Here is a 22,717-nt window from a genome sequence, read left to right on the forward strand (position 1 = left end):
TGAAGATTTAAATCTCAACTGTCTGTGAGTGAGAGGTACATATATATTTAACGTCTAACATGTTTTGAATAGGATTAACTTTGATGGAGGAAACCGATAACGGTGGAAGAAAATGAAAAGAAAAAAAATTATTTAATATATATGATAGATGCTTCAACTTTTTTTAACGAGAAAATTGATTAATTAGAGTACAAGTGTACTTAAACTCAATTATGAACCATACAATTCCCTTACATACAATAGTTTTTTCTAATAAATATTCATTTAAAATGCATCAATTCCTCATATAATTAGGTCGAAAATTATTTAATATCAAATTTATTTTTGAAATTATTTTTTAAAATTTATAATATAAAATTATTTTATTTTTGTATAATTTTTTTAAAAAAAAATCCTTATATATAGACGAGAGAGTCACAATTCTTGAATTCAAAGATATTTTCTAGTATTGGCTATAGGATATGTATTTCTTTAGTCTCACAAATAGCATGACAGCTACTTTGTATGACATGTACTATTCCTCAAACCAAGTCCTTTTATATTTAAACACTCCACATTCACAAAAAAAAAAAAAAAAATCTTAAAATGGACAATGTAAGAATATACTTTTGGTCCTTTTTGGTAAAAATAAGCTATAAGCTAGCTGGTAGCTGATAAGCTAGCTGATAGCTGAAAAGCTAGCTTATAGCTGATAGCTGAAAAGCTAGCTTATTGAAATTAAAGTGTTTGGTAAAATTAGCTTTTAAAGTGGTTATTAAATATAAAATTACATAATTGATAGTGGATAGTTTATTTTTTAGAGTGGGTAGTTATTAAATTAAAGGGTAAAAATGGAATAAAGTGTAAAAAGCTATAAGCTATAAGCTCAAATGCTACTTGAAATAGCATCTAAAAAAAAGTTATAAGCTAGTACAAAAAGCTTGTTACCAAACACCTCTAATTTTTTGAAACAAGCTTATAAGCTCATATAATAAGCTATAAGCTAGCTTATTTGTGTTACCAATGTTTGTTCCTGTGACATTTTTGTCTGAAACTATAGTAGGATCTTCCAAAGCCTTCACGTGCTGGTCTAGAATTTTTCACTAATAATTCTTAAAATTCAGAGTTAGATCTAATTTTATTTATTTTTTGCTGACAGAGAGGCTATTAGGCCAAGTTGAATCTAATTCAATTATACAAAACAGTCTTGTAAAATGAAAATTGTTTTTACTTATAAATTTATATTTAAGTCAACTTCATAACAAACCCCTCACGCCTTGTATATTAGACTTGGTCATGAATATAAATGGTGGATGACTCAATAGTGAAAACCTGATTGTAGGTGACCCAACAAATCTTCGAAAGGCTATGATATCATCTTAGTATTGATAATTCGGCCTAACTCAACCCTACAAAATCGGCTATAATGTGAAAATGACCTACTTATAAACATATGTTAAGGCTAATTCACATATGATGTAAGACTTCTTAATTGTTTGTACACTTCACCTGTTACCGGTAAAGACCCGGCGGAGTTGAATTACATGCAGTCGGGTTGGGTGTAGTCAGCATCTCAAAATTGTACAATCAAGATCAAAAATTTCAGACGTTAAAGCAGATTTGATTTTTACTTGATATTAAAATTCTGATGTTAAAATTTGAATCGCTGTTCATAATCAAACGGTCACAAACTATTGACTGCATAAGTCCATGTAGTTTTTTACCGTAGTGATTGGTGAACGACCATGGTTCAAGCGGCGACGGTGCAACGTTAGTCAACTAGGTACCTCAAGGCACCAACCATGGAATGAACAAATGAACAAACGTTAAAGGAGTTGTTTCTATAATCTTACAATGATGCACAGTGGCAAAAATCAACTGAAGAGCATGATTGCAAGCCAAGTAATTAAAACTTTTAGTGAACTATTTTTTCCTGGGTGGAAGTGGTATCTGCACACGACACCATTCTTATTAACTTTTATTTAATATAAATATACGCGTAGATATTACAAACATAAATATTCACAGTGTCCAAATAGATGCAGCAACAAAACAAGCTACAACATCTAGCTCAATTGCCGATGCCAACAGCTACTTCAACCTCTTATTTATGTCACAAGGCGAATAAAATCTAATGAAAATCAACCAAAACACGAATCAGGATCACGATAAGCGTCAACAAACTAAAAGAAATTGAGAATGAGATGAGTGAGTTATGAGGATTACCAGTTTTTAACCAATTCATTTGGCTAGAATTGGAACACCGCAGGCTGCAGGAGCATGCTTACCATCCTTAAAGACAAGGTTTCCTCTTACAAAAGTGTCGAAAACTTTTCCTGATAACCTTCTTCCCATGTAAGCAGACAAGCTCTGAATACCAATTTGTCATTGTCAAGTTACTAGCCAAAATTATATTTAAGAACTGTTCGTCAAAAAATAAACAAAGAATTAAGACTTACAGGATGTTTAAGGAAAACAGGATAATCATCGTTAAGGTCAAACTCCACCTCTGGCTGCCACACTACAATATCTGCATCGTTTCCAACTGCAATGGCCCCCTAAAGTATAAAAGTTGAGAAGGAAATTTCAATTTCATAACCATGAAGAAACCTAACGACAATACATAAATGTGAAGGAAAACTGCAATCATGTCACCTTTGATTCTAACCCTGCCAAGGTTGCAGGTTTCTGGCTCCACAATAACGATAGTTGTTCTAGAGTTAACCCGTGTTTCTTCCCATACGACCACGTCACTGGAAGATCAAACTACAATTTTCCAAACACAACATCTGTTAGTCTTTAGTCGTTAATCTAGATCCAAAATAGCAGTTTAAGGTGAAGTATAAGAAATCAAACTCGTTATAATCAATTTGTAGAGATCTACCTACTTGCATAAGTTTTGTGAGACTGTTTGGGATAACTTATGAAAATAGCTTACGCCATTCATAAGTTGTTGTCAGCTTATTTTCATAAGTTCTCCAAGGTTGCTTATGAAAATAGCTTATACAAAAACAACTAAACTTTATTTTATCTTTTACTATAAAAAATAGCTTATACATAAGTGCTAATGCTATAAGCTGCAAATAAGTTGTTTATCCAAACAGGGGTTTATGGTACCCTTTGCTGAATGATACTTCACTAACCTGCAAAGACGATATACCTCCCCATGCCTTCAAGAAGTCACCCTCCTTGAGAAGCTTGAGTTGAGGCACAGTTGGTGAATGATCAGAAGTTAATAGGTCAATGTGTCCGTCCTAAAACGAAGAACAAAACAAATAAAACGGTTGAGATATCATACATGATTTACGAAATGACTTTTTTTTTTTTTTTTGAATGACATGATCCAAGTAAGACTACTCTTCATTGTGGAGCATAAGCATACCAGTATAGCCTCCCATAACTTTTCTTTGTTTAATGCATCACGAATGGGTGGGGAACACTTGTAACGAGTATCTCTATCTGGTATCTCTTCAGACGAAAATGTTAAGTAATGAGGACAAGTCTCGACGCTTATGCTGTCCCCACGACGTTTTGCTTCCTATATAGAACATAAATGTACAATAATAGCATTCTCATATGATCGGAGAAGTTTGCTAAAGCTTTTGAAACACAGCAGAGATTTGATTTCGATGAATTAAATAGTAATCATGATTAAGGATACCTTGATAAGGTCTAAGGAAGCACTTGCATCAGACAAGTGAACAATGTGAACATGTGCTCCTTCTAAAGAACCGCCGATTCTAGTATCCTTTGTAGCATCTACAAGTTCTTTAATGGCTGCCTCTTCCCTGGTTATCTAAAGATAACGTTAGTAAATTTTCATGAAATTTAATGGACATTATGCGAAAACATCATTTATATATTTTGCCAGAAAGTGAAGCCGAGCGTCTTACCATGAAGGTGGCCTAGTGTCGAGATATGTCTTGTAAGCAAGCGGGTTGTGATTACCTTCAAGTTCTAAATGACTTTTAGAATCTTGTTGAAGCTCAGCGTGCACAAGTAAAGGTCTTCTATATTTTGCCAACACAGACAATCCCTCCTAATAAGTACATTTGCAAAACAATTAAACAATGCTAATAGGAAAAGAGACTTCTTAGTATAAAATAAGTAACATCACTTCAACAAGAAGGTATTTTTAGGAGTCAACAATAATGCAAGCAGACGAAAGTACAACAAGCAAAGCAACGATCCCAGGTCATGCTAATGTGAAAATAGAATAAAAAAATGTAACTATGCATGTAGCGAAATATAAAAATGATCGGAAAAATACTTCTTCCCAGTTATAACTTTTTTAAGTTTAAAGGATTTTACCTTGATATGGTCAATAGTAGTCATGGGAAAGTCATTAATCCCTGAAGGACACATAAAAGACTGCAAAAAAAAAAAAAAACACCAAGAGTTAGAATGACTTAAGAAACAGAAGTTCAATTTGTTTTCCTAAGAAATGACTACAGATCGAGAAGAATTGAATCATGAAGTTGATCATACTTAATATGTCGACATCAAAGCAGAGTTTATGCGTAATGCTTAAGTATTCAAAAGATTACCTTTAAACCAAGAACACCGGCATCTAAGAGACCTTCAAGAATACTGGTATTAAGTGCATTTTCAGGGACCAGGCCTCCCCAAAAACCTGGAAAATATTTATATAAAAAAAATCAGAAACTAATTGATTGTATGTACGCGCTAAGGTTGAGTTTGTGGATCATACCAACATCGACATAGATTTTATTCTCTGCAGCTTTAAGCTGTAAAAAGGTCAAACTCGTGTCAGGAAAATAAAAATTAATTGAATTCAACAGTTAATTGCAAGTAAACCTAACAACTTTACCACTACAAAAGACAGCTTACCAAGATAATAAAATATTAACTATCAATAAGATTTTAAATGACATGACAACAATAGCCGCTACAGGGGATATAGTGCTTCTATAACCGCTATTTGACAGCGTTGCTTAAAAGAAAATATAAATGCACTCAAGTGATCAATAACGGATACCTTAAGTTCCAGTGTTTCCTTAGACACAGTTGAGGGATCATTGTTTAGAGGCATGTCAACCACCGTAGTTACACCTCCTATTCAAATAATATTAAAATCGGTAATTGGCACTATCCAAACTAAAAATGTTATGCGTGTTAACAACGTGTAACAGTGCTAAGTGCTAACACAACTGATATGCATATAAGACTTTACATGACATGTTAAAAATTGTTTTAGTTTCTCTGTTAAAGCATTGGAAGAAGAAAAATATCAACATTTCTGCAGAAATATTCAAACAAGTTTCAAGGTAGACCAATAGTGAACATAAGCATACCAGCAGCAGCAGCTCTGGTACCGGTAACAAATCCCTCCCATTCAGTTCTCCCGGGTTCATCAAGATGTACATGCCTTCGAAAGTAATTTATATAATAAGCAAGGATGTGATAGATTGAAAACATGTTAAAATATAAAATGAACCAACAGAATTCTACAGAAACTATTTCTACTAAACTAGTGCATATTTTAATTTTAAACATTTAAGGTAAGCCATGGCTGTCACGAATGACTTACCATATAACCAATTACGTGTGCACAAGAGAGCTTGAACTGATTCGTCTTTCATTAAACTTATATATTTATTCGGAAATCGAGAGTCAATACTAAAAGTAGATTTAGATGCCACGGTGGTTATTGAAATACTCAATATATTGCAAGACATCCTTGCAAGATTAGGACATCTACGACTTTTTTCCTTCCAATAAGCCAAGATATCAAAACCAGCGGATGGAGGTATCCTACTACTCATAAGAACCACGTTCAGATTTTCTAGTGTTGGTACTTGCTTGGCTTTCATGTTCAATCAAACCATTCAACCGAATTACAAATTATTCATACAAACAATGACAATATTCATACAATGACAAAATTTAAAATTCCTAAAAATTAATTAATTAAAAGAAAGAATCGGCGGACTTGCTTCACATATACATAAAATAATGAGGATGACACATCTAACCTTCCTCCTCCAAAAGCATGTTGAACTTATGAAAAGTGCGGACTAAAGTAAAATGAATCTCATGTTTGACATACCCGACATAAAGCTTATATAAGTCTATTTTGACCTTTTGCCACTCAATTCAATAGTGAGTGGATCAAGCTTATGATATGCAAATTTCAAAATCGGACGTTTTTTTTGTTGGATCAAGAATAGTCCCAAATGCCAAGATCATACTATACTCACCCCAATAAGAGCATTGGCAGGTATTTGAATGAGTATAGTATGATCTTGGCATTTTGGGTTATTCTTAATCCAACCAAGAGGCTCAACTTTAAAATTTATTATGAACTTGATTCTTATTTAGTTGAGCAAATGACGCCTCTATCGTCCGGTTTTGATATCTTGGCTTATTGGAAGGAAAAAAAAGTCATTCTAATCTTGAGAGGATGTCTTGCGATATATTGAGTATTCCAATACCCATTGTGACATCTGAATCTATTTTTAGTATTGGTCTCCGAGTTTTGAACAAGTATAAAAGTTCAATAAAAGATGAATCAGCTCAAGCTCTCTTGTCTTGTACACATGTAATTGGATATTATAAAATGAAAGATAAATCAATTCAAGATCAACGAAAAATAAAACCTCAATTAGGTTCAACTAAACACCAACATTTTTGCTTTGTTCAATTACCTTTTTTGTGTCTCTATCCCTACGGAGTATTTGAGTATATTAATTATTTTTTTAGCGTTAATTAATATAAATAACAATTCTAAATTACATACATCTACAAAACAGTGAAAGAAAATAAAATAACAATTCTAAATAACATACATCTACAAAACAGTGAAAGAAAATAAAATATCAGAAGAGGATTTTGAAATCTTACACATCAATCAAGCCTGGCATGATAACAGCCTCTCCATAATCAATTACTTGTTGCGCAGAATTACCCTGCTTGCCATATCCTTCCACAATAGACACTATCTTCCCTTCATTTATCTCCACTGTCAATGGTAATACCATTCAAACATTTAGACTAATTCTATAATTTAAATATTTAATACTTAAATTTAGTTGAAACATTTATGTATCACATAAAAAATTTAAACTATATTAAAAAATGCACATTTTTTTGAACAGGTTGGGGTCGCAGGTTTGGGATCATAAATTTGTTACTCGAACCGAACCAAAACAGTTCAGTTTGAGTGGAATGAACCTTATATTTTAACATTTTACTATCAATTTAGTCTCTAACATATTTTAACATTTTACTATCAATTGAGTGGATATGAGTAAAATTTGACCTAGTCAAGGATTTTTTGAAATATTCACAATTTTAAAGACCAATTTAAGAGTGTCCAACATGGATTAAATTGGTGATTTGCTCAATAACTATGAAGCACGGACACGGTCACAGACACCGGACACGGACACGTCGACACCAATAATAATTTGAAAAAATAACATAATTCAATGTAATAATAAGTGTCGGTGCCCAAATCCGAAATTACCACCCAAACCAAAAGGTTGATCAGTTAGCAAAACATATTCTAAATTTAAGCAAAAACAAGGGAATATAAACATATTGTCAATTAGTTAGCAAAAATATATGTTGTAAATTTAAGCAAAACATATTGTCATTGATGGGAATTAAAGCAAAACAAGGTCTGCCAATTGAAAACGCAAAATATAGGTAATTTAACATATATTCGGGTGGGTGTTCGGATTTCGGGTGTGGACCCGAACCCAAACTCAATAGTTTCGCCTGTTGACTTGGATTTTGGTTCGAGTGAGTCTCTCGGGTTTGGGTTTTCCTAGCATCCTTCCCAACTACAAAAACAAAAAATAAATAAACCTGATCCAGAAATGAATCCTTGCGAGGTCAAAATACGCTTGCTGGATATCCAATAATGACTATATGGAACAAGACTGCATTCATCCTCTGCAAACTGTGTTACACACAAAAAAAAAAGAAAAAAAAAAGAATAAGAATGGTGAGTTGCTAATATATATACTGTATTTAAACGACAAATTCATGAATCAAAGAAGAATAAGAAAAAGTGAAATAAATACCTTGTGAGGATCCCTTAGATAGAAGAAAAGTGTGAAGGAAATTAGGAGTACTAACAGAGGCAGTGCCCTCCACAGTAGCTGATCCATTTCTCAGTATTGCTGTTTAATGAAAAGTAAAACGGTCACTGATGCATTGAAATTGAAAATGGTAAAAATTGAAAGACACATCACAAACGACAAAACAAAAACTCGGTCATGATGCACGTGGACTATCTAACCTGTTCCACATTCCACAGCAAAATTCTAAAATGGACCGTTTATAGTGGACCAGTACTAAAAAAAAATATTTAAATTGGTGAGGTTCATTTCTTCTTTTAAGTTAGAGTATTTATTCATCGACCAATTAGATCAAGTTAAGTTGATTATAATTTAATTGTGGATATCAGATGCAAATCTATGTATGTGGCTTGTTTTCATTGATTGATGGATAAATGCCTCCAAATTATGAAGAGGTGGTTTAGAAAAAACCTTTAAAATTTGGAAAATGTTAACTTGTGCCCTTAAGACACATTTTAATGAGATAAATGTGGAAATATGCTCTTGAAAATCGTGTAATCAACTTTTTTAACATTTAATATTTTGTATCATTAAATGCTAAATTTATATATTTAGGTATCTTATCATGTGCCCTTAGGGCACATGTTAACATGACTCATTTTATTCGACGACATAATAAATTATTATTTGAGAGTACAAGTTAATAGTCATATTTATTTTTTACCATTGAAATAAATTTTATCGACGACATAAACTTATATCGTATATATCATCTATGTTAAATTTTATAAAATTCTAAAATCGTTTGATATGTTATTAAGACCGATCAAGATTAATGGTTTATGCGTTCTCTATGGAAATGGTGCTGATGGATTCAAAGGTAATTCTAAAACTTTATGATTTTACTAATACATTTTTAGCATATAAATTATTTTTATGTGTTTATTCATTTGACTCCATTTTTAATAAGGAAATTTTGTCTTAAAACTTATGCATTCAACATCTTAAAAGTGTAAAAAGTTAGTAATTGATAAAGGTAAGAGTCATTGACTCTACTGATTCGGCTACATTTGTAATCTTTGATCGTGATAGTGTTGAATTATTCAATATGACATGTGTTGAAATGATAGAGTCGGTTGAATTGGTATACACAATATTCTCATGTGTATTACAACATTCAAGTATATTAATTAATTTATTTTGTCATTGTAAATTTATATTCTTTTATTAAATCATGAAATAATGAAGATGTTTCATGAATGCCAAAACCGGTACTTTGATTTGGTTGATAAGACCTATTTTTTCAAGGCTGAGACAAACACTCTGGAGGAGACTATGTATGAGAAATCATATAGAGTGAAGAAAATGACTGTCAATGTTGAAGTTGAAGTTGTGGCAAAGTTTAATGGCACCAAATATTCAATTTTGGAGGTATATCGGTATAAAAAAATTGAATTAAAGTAGTGTTTTTGGCATTCGTGAAGCATTTCCATCCTATTTCATGATTTAATAAAAGAAAATAAATTTACAATGACAAAATAAAATTAATTAATATACTTGAATATTGTAATACAATGAGAATAATGTGTATACCAATCCAACCGACTCTATCATTTAAGCACATGTAATGTTGAATAATTCAACACGATCAAAGAATACAAATGTAGCCGAATCAGTAGAGTCGATGACTCTTACCTTTATAAAGTAACTATTTACACTTTTAAGGTGTTGAATGCACAAGTTCAAGACATAATTTCATTATTAAAAATGGAGTCAAATGAATAAACACACAATTTATATGCTAAGAATGTATTAGTAAAATCATAAAGTTTTAGAATTACCTATGAATCCATCGGCACCATTTCTATAGAAAATGGTAGTTTGTATTTGGTCATGTCCTTAACATACCATAGACGAACAACTCTAACGATCAGATTCCAGTTTTTTTTTGCGGGTGACATGTCATAAATAGAAATCGTGCTTACGTGGCATTGACAAAAAAAAAAGTGAAATAAATTTCAAAACTAATGGTATTAAAGAAAAGTTATATAATCGTTGCTGCTGTAAAATGTTTGTTTACCGGTATGAATTTATATAGCGTTTACATATATATGTTTTATTTACCGCATTAAGTTTGTTACTTGTTTTGTAACTGAAAATTTGGTTTTGATTAATTTTTTAATGATTTGATTTTCAGGGAATGAAGAGAGTGTGGAACTTATTATTATTTGTGTAACTGAAACTTTGCCATTCATGTGAGAATGATGAACTACTTTTAGAGTGATTGATAAATCATCGAATTAAAATGGCTAAATAGATTAAGTCCAATTTTTTTGACTTACAAGTTACAACCTTTTTTCCTATCATGAAAAAGCTCCTTAAGTGGACAATTATTCTCCAAAGCATGATCAACAATTCTAGTTTTGGTTCACACTACCTATTTTTTCTATAAGTGAAGTGTTTCTAGATTGAACTCAACTCAAGAATGATCAAATAATAAAAAAAAAACAAGAGTACAAGAACTATTGGACAATAATCATATTAAACTTCAATTACATAAATAATAGTGGGAATCAGAAAAATATCAAATAGATTCATATAATATATTCTAATCACAGAAAATTAACTGCTAGTATTCATAAAGATAAGTGAAATGGAAAAGAAATAAACCCGATTTGGGATAACGCCGGCACCGGTGTCGACGTCAATCCTAGTGGCCAATTCTTTGTTTTTCTGGCCGTACTGCTGTCTCTTCACGAGGCTTTGTACCGTTTTTCACTCTCTTTTTGATCTCATTCCTCATTTTAAAGTTGTGAAACAATTGGGCCAGCTCCTTATTTTTCTCAACGGCCCATTTGGATGCATATAAGTGTAAAATAAAAAATGTACTACGAGATATGAACAAAAATGTCAAAAAATAAAGAATTGTTGCCGCCCAGGATCGAACTGGGGACCTTTAGTGTGTAAGACTAACGTGATAACCACTACACCACGGCAACTTGTTGAGAATATTCTGGACATTTATGAATAAATATATTTCCTAAATATTTTACCATGCAAGAATAAAAAAACAAACTGTTGTTTTGAAATCTTCAAGTTCATTTCTCTTTATGGTATTTTTTTGATTTGACCATGGCATGATGGACCATATGAATGAAAGCAACTTATGGTTTTGCATCTTATTGATCATATAACGAGCCAATTATTTTGGTTTACATATTATGTTTCAATATTCACAATAAAATAACAACTTTGATGTCTATAAATGATAGGGATCTTGTTTACAACAAACAAGCTGCAAGTATATAATTTAAAGATTAATTAATGGTAATAATATATTTTTCCAACCCGTATTGGCGCAACAATGGTCTTGTGCTTGTGCTTGTTAAGCACACGCGCACACAAGGAGCTATGAACAAGATGAATATGCAAAACTAAAAAACAGTGATTTCTAAGACATAGTATATGAGATAATAAAGAAGAGTTAGTAATATGATTTCATTGAGATATTGAAAGCCACATTACAAGGTCTTATTTAAAGAAGTTACACAATTGTTTGCAATTCAAGTCATCCGCGAAACAGCTAATTAACTAAAAAAACAATTTGTAACTAACAAAGTAACAAACTAGCAGAGCTATGAATTACACAAGTTTAACAACCCGCATCTTTTTAATACATTTTTTTACAAAGTAATACAAATTCTAAAAATTAACAAATGAGAAGGTTCGCATAAAATTCATCTTATAATTGAGATCATTTGAAAGAAACATATAAAAATAAAATGTACTTTACTATATAATTTCTCCGAACTTAGGTGTATGTATGTTTAGATGAGCGGTGTGTTTAAGAAAAGCACGGTGGCACTGTAATTTTATTGAAGCTCCAATGTGTAACTTTTACTAAAATCACAGTGGCTCGCCATGATTCTGACAAACAATCACCGAAATTCAAACATGCACTAGAATGACTGACCATGAATATTGCGTGTTGTATCTTTAGATTGCAAATTTAACTTTAATGGTGAAATTTGTGAATACATATTGGAGGAAAACTCAAAACCAATTATATTTATCACAACTGTAATAAGCCAATAAACAAATGAATTGCTATCTGGGTCAAAAAACTACAGTACATTCTTCTGTTACATATAAAATTGTCAAAAGTGTGATAACTTTATAAAGAATATCCATCAAAAGTGTGATAACTTTATAAAGAATATCCATGAAGAAGGATGAAACATCATCACAACAGGGAAAAGAAACTAATGACAGCATCTATTCAGTTTTGCTTGGTTTTCTCTTCATTCTGCTATAAGGTCCAACTGTTCTGTCCATAATATACATGTAAATAACCTGACTCCAAGATTTATAGTGTGACAAACTATCATAATACTCAGGAGCAATCTCCTTCACCTTGTGAAGCTTGTTTCCGGGAATTCTTGGAAAATCATGGTGTTCATTGTGGTAACCTACATGCCATGTGAGAAGATTCAGAGGTCCATAGTAAGAATATGTCTCTTGTTCAGGATTGAATACATAATGTTCTGAAATGAAGTGACCAGCCATCGGATGCATTCCTCCACCAACAAATGTGGCAAGTATGAGATAAGCTAAGGATTTCCAACCCCAGAAATAAACCATTGAGACGTCAAGGGCAATCTGAACGGAGAAGTTGATGAATTCCCAAACACCTGGTGGTTTTGGTTTAAGAAACAACGGTCGGAATGCGTAAAAGAATAGCTGTAAAAAGACCCAAATGGTTTTTGCAAAAATATTTGTTACGACACGCGCTTCCGTGAGACTAGGGACATCCATATCAATGCCATCTACACCTTGGAAACGGTGGTGCTCTAAGTGATACTTTTGAAAGGTTACAGACATAGGTACGCCTATAGGGAGGTTAGCGAAAATCCCAAGCCAACGGTTGTAGACTGGTGTTGAGAAAGCTAGATTGTGACTGAGTTCATGGATAGCCAAGAAGAGATTGTGGTTGAGAAATGAGCCAAAAAAATAAGCTACTAGAAGTATCTTCAGCCATCCTGCATCCTTAAGTAAAATAGCAGTACCAAGCTGAAGCGAAACAACAAAACTAATCTGCAAGAAAACAAAACAAATTCAAAGACTATCATTACACATCCTACCATAGGAAATAAAGATATAAAGAACAAAGTTGACAAAAATGTGGCTTACTACACTAAAGTTTAATGACTCGTTGAAATAAATCAAAATTCATCATACTCTCTCTAATATTTATTTATTTGGTAAACTAAGGTATCTTCGGCGCGCAACTGCAGAAATTAATCCCTTGAGACTTGAGGTAACTGAGATTCTTTAAAGAGGCTGTCCTCTCTCAACAAATGTTTTTTCATTCACAACGGCCAGGGATCAAACCCTAGACCAAATGGTCAAGTGACCCAACTACATACCATTTGTGACATATCATTCTTTTCCCCTATTTGTAAAGGAACTGAGGGACCAACTTGATGGATTAATCATAGTTCAAGGGCAACTTAATATATTTCTACAATTCATGGACCATATTGGAGAGAGGGGTAGCTTTTAAGGACAAATTGATGGCACACTAGGGTATAGGGGCTACCATGCTTAATAAACCTATCCATATTCCATCAACATTCACATCCACATAAAGTCCATTCCAAATTCCTATCCCAAACTAACAGTATTTTCTGCAGTTCAGAGCATATTTAATTTAATGGTAGGTAGAATCAATTCAAAGTTGTTAACTTCATTTTCAAGGGCCCTACAATCTCACATGAGTGTACAATCTCACATGAGTGAGATTTAAGAACTTCACCAACTTTACAGACAAATGGTTGTTTGTTTACCTCTTTAAAGAACTCAAATAGATCCCACATCTTTAAATACAACATCTTTCAAAAATGAATCTCACAAGATGCCTCACAATTTATATTTTTCAAATAATTAAAAACCAGTTTTTATTCTCATTACATAAACACTATTGCACCATTATATATGAACTTATCATTGAACCCTAAAACACACATTTGCAGCTATTTTCCTAAACCAAATGTGATCAATAAAATCAAAACCTCCCAAAAACACATTTTTTTGGTATTAACCTTCTAGTTGGGAAAAAGGGCCTGATAATCCAGAGTTTCGGTTGTGAGAGTAAAGTCTAGCCGATAATTGTTGACACCAGAAATTGAACTCGGGTTTTCACAATTATTTATTTAACTAGCATTTTCTAAATCATTGTTCCCATTCATAGGGAAAAGGGATCTAGAGTTCGGCTGTCAGGTAATTAAAGTCTGGCCAACAATGATTTTTACCGGGAATCGAACTCGGGTTTTTAAGTAGCATTTTGTAAATAGATCTAGATAGCATTATAAAATTCAAAAACACATGAAAAAAATTAAACAAATGTGAGGGAAAAAGAAAACAGAAGCAAGATTGAAAATTTGAATGAAAGAGATGAAACCCAGAAAATAAAAATGAAAAAGAAGAAACCTTGAAGAATGCGAAAGGATCAGGACCAAAAAGTTGCTTAATTTGAGGGTATTTGGAGAGGATCTGACGACGGCGAGAAGCATGGGGTTCATCGGTATAAGACCAAAAGAAATCCCCAGGCATTGTTACCCCTTCATCACGATCTTCTCCGCCCATTATTATTATTATTCTGTTTCTTTCTCTCACATCACATGTGAGTCGTTTCATGAATGAATCTGAGAGATTATATATAAAGGGTAAAAGATTGTAATGTTGAATATGGGAAAAAGCTAAGAATAGTGAAACATTGCATAATATCCTCACTCTCACTGGTTACGATTTGTTTCTTCCCCGACATTACAGCCTGTAATTTTTGACGTCAACCTTCAATTTAGCTAAATTACAGTGCCTGGTTATCTATTTTTATTTTTAATTCTTTCATTTTATTTTTAAATATAACATATTTCAATTCATCAGAAACTAATGTACATAATTGAAAACTAACATTCACATACATAAAATAGAGGGATAAAGTTCAAACTCCGGCACCTAACAATTTTAGCATAAATGGAGGACTGGATTCGAACTCTGACTATAGAGTTCGATCTAGCAATTTCGGAGTTATGATTTGTGAACTATTCTTTCATATTTTTATATTTTAGGCCAAATGCATTCAAGGATAGTTAAGTTTTGTGTTTGTAACAATTACGTTTTTTTTAGGTAAAATCTAAGTTTTAAGTTTTTAACTTGTTGCATCATTACTCTTCTAATTATCGTTCGTTACAAAAGTTTGTTGCACATTTGCACTGTTTACCTTCTAGTTAATCTCTTCCAACATATGTATTTTTTTCATCAAAATATTCATCATTGTGGAAGTAGAAGTTTACACCTATAGCGCAATAGAGTAACAAAGGTTAACTCGAAGAGTAATGGCAAAACAAGTTAGAAACGTAAATGATATATTTGTTACATAAAAGCCAAAAAAAATCTACGGGTTCATTTGGTTGCATGGAAAGAAACTTGGACTAAGATTTAGCTTAAGTTCATATTAACCGGTTTTCATACATATTTTCCTTATTTCTTTCCCACTCTCTTTCCTTCCAACCAAAGAGACCTTAAATGTTACCGAAAAACTTTAAAGTACTTGACAGTTATAAACTTAAAAGATTATTGAATGTATTTAGACTTTTTTTTACTATGTTCTTTTACACTATTCTCTTTATAATGATTAGATTTAAGTGGTTAATAAATCTTATATAAGAAGAAATGGTTTTACATAAAGAATTCAAATTCTTACCAAAATAATTATTGACTAACCTTACTTTTCACTTGAACTATGATCTATGAATTACTAGTGATAAATTCTCTTGCGAACCAAATGTTTATTTAAGCCAACTTCTATAATTTTTGTGTTGCTCACTTTGTCGCATCAATTTTTCTCCCATAGCAAAAGAAAAATTAAGAAACTTAGTTCATTATTTATGAAACTCATTTAGTCATTTAGATATCTTTGTTGGCATTTAGTGTTATTAGGATATTGAACACCGTTTCTTCTCGTATTAGTTGTTTAACCAATTTGTTCACACCCAATGGGATGGGATTGTGTCCTTTGGTTATGAGTTATGATTATGATAATTTTTGTTGACAATTAAAAAATAGTTAATTTGTCAATAAACTCTATGTTGGGCTCAATAACTTTTTTAGCTGCAATATCAAAAAATATGTGTGACTAATTGAGTATGAAATGCTCCGTTCAAAAGAGGAAGAGGCAGGTGAGGATGATTGAAATAGATGGTTCCATAAGTGTTTTTGCATTAAAGAAGTTGGAGTGTTTTCATATTTTAAGCTTATATTTTCGTTTTCGTATTCTGATGTGTTTGATATCCAAAAAGAGTTAGCAGTGCAACTAAATTTGTTGGCCTTATAAGAGCCAACCACATAGACCCTTAGAAAAATAACTACTAAATTTGTTTCTTATTATAAGATATTGATCAAATACATTAATTATTTAATGAATCTGAAAAATGATTGTCTCTTATAATAAAGAACTGACATAGTACAATGCAGTTGACATGAAGCTCCTTCACAAAAAAAAATGCACATAATGTTCTTTCATATTGGTTCAGAGTCAAAGTTTGTTGGTAAAGAGGCATTCAATATTTTCATCCAATGCAATAATGATCAAAGAGCTATTTTAAGAGGGAGGGTTACCTTAATATCACAAGAGGCAGGCATATAATATGCAAACCTCTTGATACGTAATTCAATCTATACAAGGATATACATATCCGCTACATACAATTTACCATCTCAATTTCACCAGCAACTCATCGCAAACTCGGGGCTGGATACTTTTCGAAGATGCGGAAGTAAGCACTGCAACTCTATAAACTAAATTCACTAAATTACTACATTCAGAGTTTATATGACTAAAACAAAAGGAACCACCCATCGAAGAACACAACGGAGAGTAAAATCTATGTTGCGGTGACTTATCTTAAGTGAGAGTCATAAGGGTCAAAAAGGGAATCTGGAATGATCAAGGGTAACTTATCTATGTACATGAAAAGTCTTCTAAGATTCTCCCTTGTCACTGTTTCCATGTCTACTATGTCCCTACTATCGGTGAATACCCAGAGATCGCCCGAGTTCACTCTTTTAAGACTGTCACGACAAAAGGGGCATGACTGTGATCTTGCTCTCCTGCAAAAAAAAAATGTCAGCATACATATAGCTTTCAACTAAACTAGATAACAGTTAAACGAGAATCGGAAACCATTCATGGAAACTTGGTTATACTCGCAAGTTAAATAATGAGCATCTATCGAAACAATGAACTAATGATCTGGATATGCAACGAATAAAATCCCTCCAATAATCTACTTCTTTGGCAGTTGCTTATTCTTAACGCAAGAATTACAATCAACTTCCCCTATTCAATCCTTTCTCACTTCAATAATCTAATTATTTGCTACTTTTAATTTGAGTATTTACATTCAAGAACAATAAGAAAACAATGACAAGTGAAACTCATACCTACGAACTACGGTGTTTGTTATGGCATCCTTCACACAGATGATTCTACGAACTTACGGTGATAACTGTTGCACTAGATGCTATCTTACTTGGTACGTAATAAACAATTATGATCCAAGCAAACTGAACTAATGCAAGACTTATGAATAACAAAGCAGACTCAACAGATTACATTTACCGTAGTGAAATATATCATTCAGAACTAAATATAAGGAATGAAATTCAGCAAAACCGAGTAAAAACAAATCATAAGGCATACTGCTAAAGAAATACAAAGAATCAAGATGTAGAGAAAGGAGAAACAAAGCCACAACTTCATACTTCTTAATACCAAAAGTCATGATAGTAAACTATTGAATGTGTGTGTGAGAGAAAGAAAGTACCATTCATGGTAACATTTAAGGCACATGGCATGGTTGCAGTTGGGCAACACAATCTTACTATTTATCTCCATGCATATTCCACACTCTTCTTCTCTTTCAATGTCTATGTCTGAGGATTGTTTGTGCTCCGCGTCATCTCTTTTACGATACCTCTCCATGCATACAACCTTCTGTTTTTTATCCTCCGCATCAGTGACACCTTTTTCAAGTTGCAATAAAGAAGGATATATGACCGCTGATCGATACAGAATTTCAGTATATCAGTCCACACAGCTAAAATGTAAACTAATTCATTATATTTAAAAATGGGGAAAATAAAGAAAGGATGATATACCATAGAATTCCCTAATACTTGCTTTTCTTTCATGTGTAGACATGGTAGTTGTCCCATCCACATACACCTGCAGCATGAGAAAAAATTGTCACCTTCACCCCTGTTTGGATAAACTGATAAGTCAGTGCTTATAGCATAAACACTTATAATAAGCTATTTTTATAGCTATAAAGTCAAACTGGTTTTGTATAAGCTATAAGCTGTTGTCAGAAGCTATCCTAAAGAAGTTATGAAAACAAGCAGAAAATAGCTTATGGACACGTCATAAGCTGTTTTCATAAGGTATCTCAAACAATATCAGAAGTGTTTATGCTAGTAGATAAGCTCAAATAAGTCAATCAGGCAAAATGAACATCTAAAAACTAAAACATCTAACCTTGTAAATTAGTATTCTTAATAGTCCAAGGGCTCCAGCAAGATTGCAATCTGTCCATTGAACCAGAAAAAGAAACAGGTGTGCTGCCGGACTGTATGACATTCTCATCTGAAGACACGCACCGTCATATTCCCTTGGAAAATCCGATGCCCTGCATACCCAAATGCATGTAGAAGTTATAACTCTTATACTCATACTAAGAAAAATAGCGAAAAAGAAAAAAACATTGTTCCAAAGTCTTATCATTTCAAATTTTCAATGTTCGGAAAAGACACCATTCAGAACTTAACTCGTTTATCGGAACCTTACTCTAGTCAAATTTCACAAGAGACTCATCACAAACACAACAAATAACTTTGAAACATTGAACAAAAGAACAACTAGCTGTGAAAGATAATGCAAATATGCAATGCATATTAGAGATCAGGAAGCAACAATTGGTATCAAAATCACAATGCATTGTATGCTAGCCACACAAGTTACTTACCCTGCAAACAGGTGACAATGTCCCACATCCACCATAAAGGTGGAAAAAAATAGTCACATACACAAAAAACAAAATAAAAAATCAAATATTTATCTTTGAAACTAAAAATTCAGATAAATATAAATAACAAAAAGAAAATCTCCACATGAGTACAGAGGTAATGAAGGCCAAATTTTTCTAAATTTTGACTTTGGCATACAATGATACAACACACAATGAAAAAGTACAACACAATCATATACCAAAAAAATTGAAAAAAGTACTAAATATATGACTCACTATTAGACAAACAAAACATGATGTTGGAACAAGCCATAGGAAAAATTCCATCATAGTAAATTCTCCCCCAACAAGACAGAGACACTGTTTGATTGTTGTACAGTTAGAGAGTGGATAATCACAATTCACACACAATACCAAAATCATAAATTTGTACTAAAAATAAAGGCACCATCATATATTTATGGAAAATTTTGTTTTTTCATGTTTGACTTAAAAAAATCAGGGGTTAAAGTAAAACCCCAGAAAATAATTCCTAAACAAAAATACTTTTAACTCAAAGTTATGATCCAATTCATCCAAAAATAAAAATAAAATCTTTAAAGGAAGGGAGTGTACCCTTAAAATTAAAACTATAAAAAAATTGACTTTTTTCAAAAGGGTGTGAGAATTGAAAGGAAAAAAGAAGGAAAAGGGAACTAACAAAGTATTGGCATGATGAATATCAGCTTCAAGAAGTTTAAGAGATTCCTTGAAAGACCTTCCCATGGAAGAAGAACCACTGTTTATGTACATGTCTTCTATTCTAAGAGATTCTCAAACCAAAACCAAAACAATTTTGTTTTTTTTCAATCAAAAACCAACAACAACTTTCATAGTCTCTCTCTCTCTCTCTCTCTCTCTCTCTCTCTAGAGTAGTACAGTAGCTCTAGACTGCGCCTTCTATTCTCTTCTTTCAAAGTTTCAACAATACGCAAAAGCTACTTGGTTGACACGTGGCGCTCTGCTATTTATTTAATTTTCATCAAGATTAATTAATTAATGATTGCCATTAGGACTAGTACTACTACTTTTGGTTCTTTTCATAAAATAATTTACTCTATTTTTTAAATTAGGTACATGAATTATTTAAAAAATAAATCACTTTTAATAAAAAGGATTGAAGATGCAAACAACTGTTTAAGGTACTTTTTGAATCTACATAAAATTTTTGCTAACAAATATCTTAAGATAACTATTGGTTACTAAAAATGAAAATTTTAAAACTTTGAAAAAAAATTAAATACACTTAAATTTTTTAATTTCAACGTATTTTAAAACATAGTAATAAAGAGCTGGCTAATGTTACATGGCACAACTATTGATGGAAGTTGGTTCCATTTAAGAACAATTGTCTAACGCTATGTTTCTTTAGGTAAATTTTCAAAAGAGATAAATAAGAAAGAAATAGCTAACAAAAAAATTGTCTGTTTTTATAGTTTTGATAAGAAGAAAAATAATGAAAGAGAGAAATATAATAGTTGTAACCGCTAAAAAAAGTTTTCACCATATTAGGTAAGGTGTGTGTCAAGAAATGAAAATGAAAAATTTAAACATCGTGCAATTTTTAATTAGAAAAACTGTTCTCACTTTTCTATTCAGTAATATTTATACTCAACTTATTTTCTACCTCTCTTCTCTCTTATTTCTCTCTTCACTATCTCTTTGACATCCAAACATAGTGCAAAAGTTTAAAATGGTAATACATAGCCACAAGGATATAGGCACAAGATTAACACACCCAAAAATCAAAATAAATAAAAGAAAAATAAAATAGTCACATCAATTAATATAATTTTAATTCTTTTCTCTTTAATTTTTTTATTGTTTTGAGTGTGCCTAAGAATAAACCATAATTTATTTAGGCTTGTGCCTATATAAATATTTCTCATCATGCATAAGGGAAGGAAAATTTGAGACGGATCGCAGCTCTGGAGAGGCATAAGAAAACTCTGCCATTGACACCACTACAAGTCGCCAACCACCATAGCCATTAATTGCACCATCACAATTGATTTTGACATAGAAATGCTTACGAAGTGGAAAGCGCGGTTCCTATATATAGTTAAAAACCCCATTGTCTCGGGTCTTGAAGGTGGATATGCTCTTTTTTATTTTCCTTTTTACATTCTTAACAAGTAACAAGTTTTTTTATATATTTTTTTAGGGTCTTGCTAACGAGTGTCCTCGGGGAACTCTTTAAGCATGCCCTCGGGACACTCTTTAAGCATTCCATTAAAATAAATTTTTTATTCAAAAAATTAAACACTCTAATTTCCAATGCGTTGACTTTACACATTTCCATAAAAATTCTATAAAAAAAAAACTTACTATTTAAGGGGCTTAAAGAGTACCCGGAGACACTATTTATCATTTGCCTTTTTTTTAAGTAATTTAGTGACTAAAATTATACTTTAAATGAATAAATAAAATATTTAAAGTTTGAACCTTAACATTTACCTATGTAATTTGATATTTTTACCGATCGAATTAAATTAGTTTTTAAATCTTAACCCACTTGGATTGGTCTGGTGGTATTGACTTGAGACCGTGAGTGTGCTCTTCCTTAAGATCTTAGGTTCGATTCTTTCTAATGCCAATTTAAATGGCTAATTTAGCTTCTTCAAAAAAAAATTAAATCTTTAAAGCACTATTAGCATCACACTTATTAAATAATGATAAAAACACTTTTGTTTTGTTAGCTGAATTTAATTTTGTTAGTTGAGTTGAGATGGTTCGTGGATGAATATGTGAGGACAGTCTTATCCACTTTACCTTGTTTTTTAGGCATTGAATTGAATTAATGGCTTTTCGCACTAAGCACCACTCATGCCTATGTTTTATATTCACAATTTTTTTTGCATTGTATATTCACAATTTTGTCATCCCTTATTCTTTGTTTTTCTTTCTAATTAACAAATGCACGATGAAGGGATATGGTGCACTAGAATACTTTTTGTCCCTCTTTCCCCACTTCATGTAAATTTGAGAATCATCAAATTAATTAAAGACTTATAATGAAATTTATCTAGTTATTCAATTTGAGAATTTCAAACTTCATTTCAAATGAACTGAACAAAAACCTCCATAGCACATGCGAGCAAAAAATCTAACCACATTTTTTTCATATTTTTAACGCTCTTATGCAAATCTTATGAAAAATATTGCACTCCATGAATTGTTATTTAGTTGATGATGATGATATAGTGAATGTTGTACTCCCTCTGACCTCATATATAAGCAAAAGTAGTTTTTTTAGGTTTATTGAAAAAGTAATGTATTTAGTCTGTATTTAGACTAAATACATTCATTTTTCAATAAATCTAAAAAAAATTAGATTGACTTACATATAAGGACGGAGGGAGTACATTCTATAACTCACACGATCAAACATGCGTATACACGGTCTAAAAGATGGAACAAATCCTTTTCTTGGAATATTACTTATTTGTTTAAAATTGTTCGGTGAATTAATTAATATAAAGATAAAGTTTAAGTGCAAGTCGTATTGCTAAAGCAATCTGGTTCAACTTTGTTCACATTATAATTAATCAAAAAATCATCAAT

The 22,717-nt window shown here is 32.0% G+C and overlaps 3 protein-coding genes and 1 non-coding gene across 8 annotated transcripts; all 4 read right to left on the reverse strand.

The window, feature by feature from the left end:
• Positions 1–1,805: 1,805 nt before the first annotated feature.
• LOC123907078 (allantoinase) lies at positions 1,806–10,774 on the reverse strand. Of its 3 annotated transcripts, none has more exons than XM_045957169.1 (17): positions 10,698–10,774; positions 8,031–8,129; positions 7,813–7,906; positions 6,844–6,961; positions 5,295–5,368; positions 4,979–5,055; positions 4,691–4,727; positions 4,527–4,612; positions 4,291–4,350; positions 3,873–4,018; positions 3,641–3,767; positions 3,362–3,517; positions 3,123–3,233; positions 2,635–2,745; positions 2,439–2,537; positions 2,206–2,349; positions 1,806–2,110 (listed from the first exon to the last, which is right to left on the reverse strand). In XM_045957169.1, the coding sequence occupies exons 2-16, from the start codon at positions 8,115–8,117 to the stop codon at positions 2,221–2,223; spliced, it is 1,512 nt and encodes a 503-aa protein (XP_045813125.1). In that variant the 5' UTR covers positions 8,118–8,129; positions 10,698–10,774; the 3' UTR covers positions 1,806–2,110; positions 2,206–2,220. The 3 variants fall into 3 exon arrangements, with proteins under 3 accessions (XP_045813125.1, XP_045813126.1, XP_045813124.1); XM_045957170.1 differs by lacking the exon at positions 10,698–10,774 and adding an exon at positions 8,249–8,266; XM_045957168.1 differs by lacking the exon at positions 10,698–10,774 and having other exon boundaries at positions 8,031–8,178.
• Positions 10,775–10,953: 179 nt separating this feature from the next.
• TRNAV-UAC lies at positions 10,954–11,026 on the reverse strand. The gene has a single exon. It is a non-coding gene; the product is annotated as a tRNA-Val (tRNA).
• Positions 11,027–12,111: 1,085 nt separating this feature from the next.
• LOC123907080 (sphingolipid delta(4)-desaturase DES1-like) lies at positions 12,112–14,931 on the reverse strand. The gene is made up of 2 exons (XM_045957171.1): positions 14,517–14,931; positions 12,112–13,121 (listed from the first exon to the last, which is right to left on the reverse strand). Exons 1-2 carry the CDS (start codon positions 14,721–14,723, stop codon positions 12,303–12,305), a joined length of 1,026 nt encoding a protein of 341 aa, XP_045813127.1. The 5' UTR covers positions 14,724–14,931; the 3' UTR covers positions 12,112–12,302.
• A 1,754-nt stretch (positions 14,932–16,685) lies between these two features.
• Positions 16,686–20,059, reverse strand: LOC123907081 (E3 ubiquitin-protein ligase AIRP2-like). Of its 3 annotated transcripts, none has more exons than XM_045957172.1 (5): positions 19,815–20,059; positions 18,625–18,775; positions 18,249–18,315; positions 17,915–18,149; positions 16,686–17,198 (listed from the first exon to the last, which is right to left on the reverse strand). In XM_045957172.1, the coding sequence occupies exons 1-5, from the start codon at positions 19,904–19,906 to the stop codon at positions 16,988–16,990; spliced, it is 756 nt and encodes a 251-aa protein (XP_045813128.1). In that variant the 5' UTR covers positions 19,907–20,059; the 3' UTR covers positions 16,686–16,987. The 3 variants fall into 3 exon arrangements, with proteins under 3 accessions (XP_045813128.1, XP_045813130.1, XP_045813131.1); XM_045957174.1 differs by lacking the exon at positions 19,815–20,059 and adding an exon at positions 18,934–19,037; XM_045957175.1 differs by lacking the exon at positions 19,815–20,059 and adding an exon at positions 18,915–18,933.
• Positions 20,060–22,717: the final 2,658 nt, after the last annotated feature.

The sequence above is a fragment of the Trifolium pratense genome, linkage group LG2 (assembly GCF_020283565.1).
Source record: "Trifolium pratense cultivar HEN17-A07 linkage group LG2, ARS_RC_1.1, whole genome shotgun sequence".
NCBI lineage: Eukaryota > Viridiplantae > Streptophyta > Magnoliopsida > Fabales > Fabaceae > Trifolium > Trifolium pratense.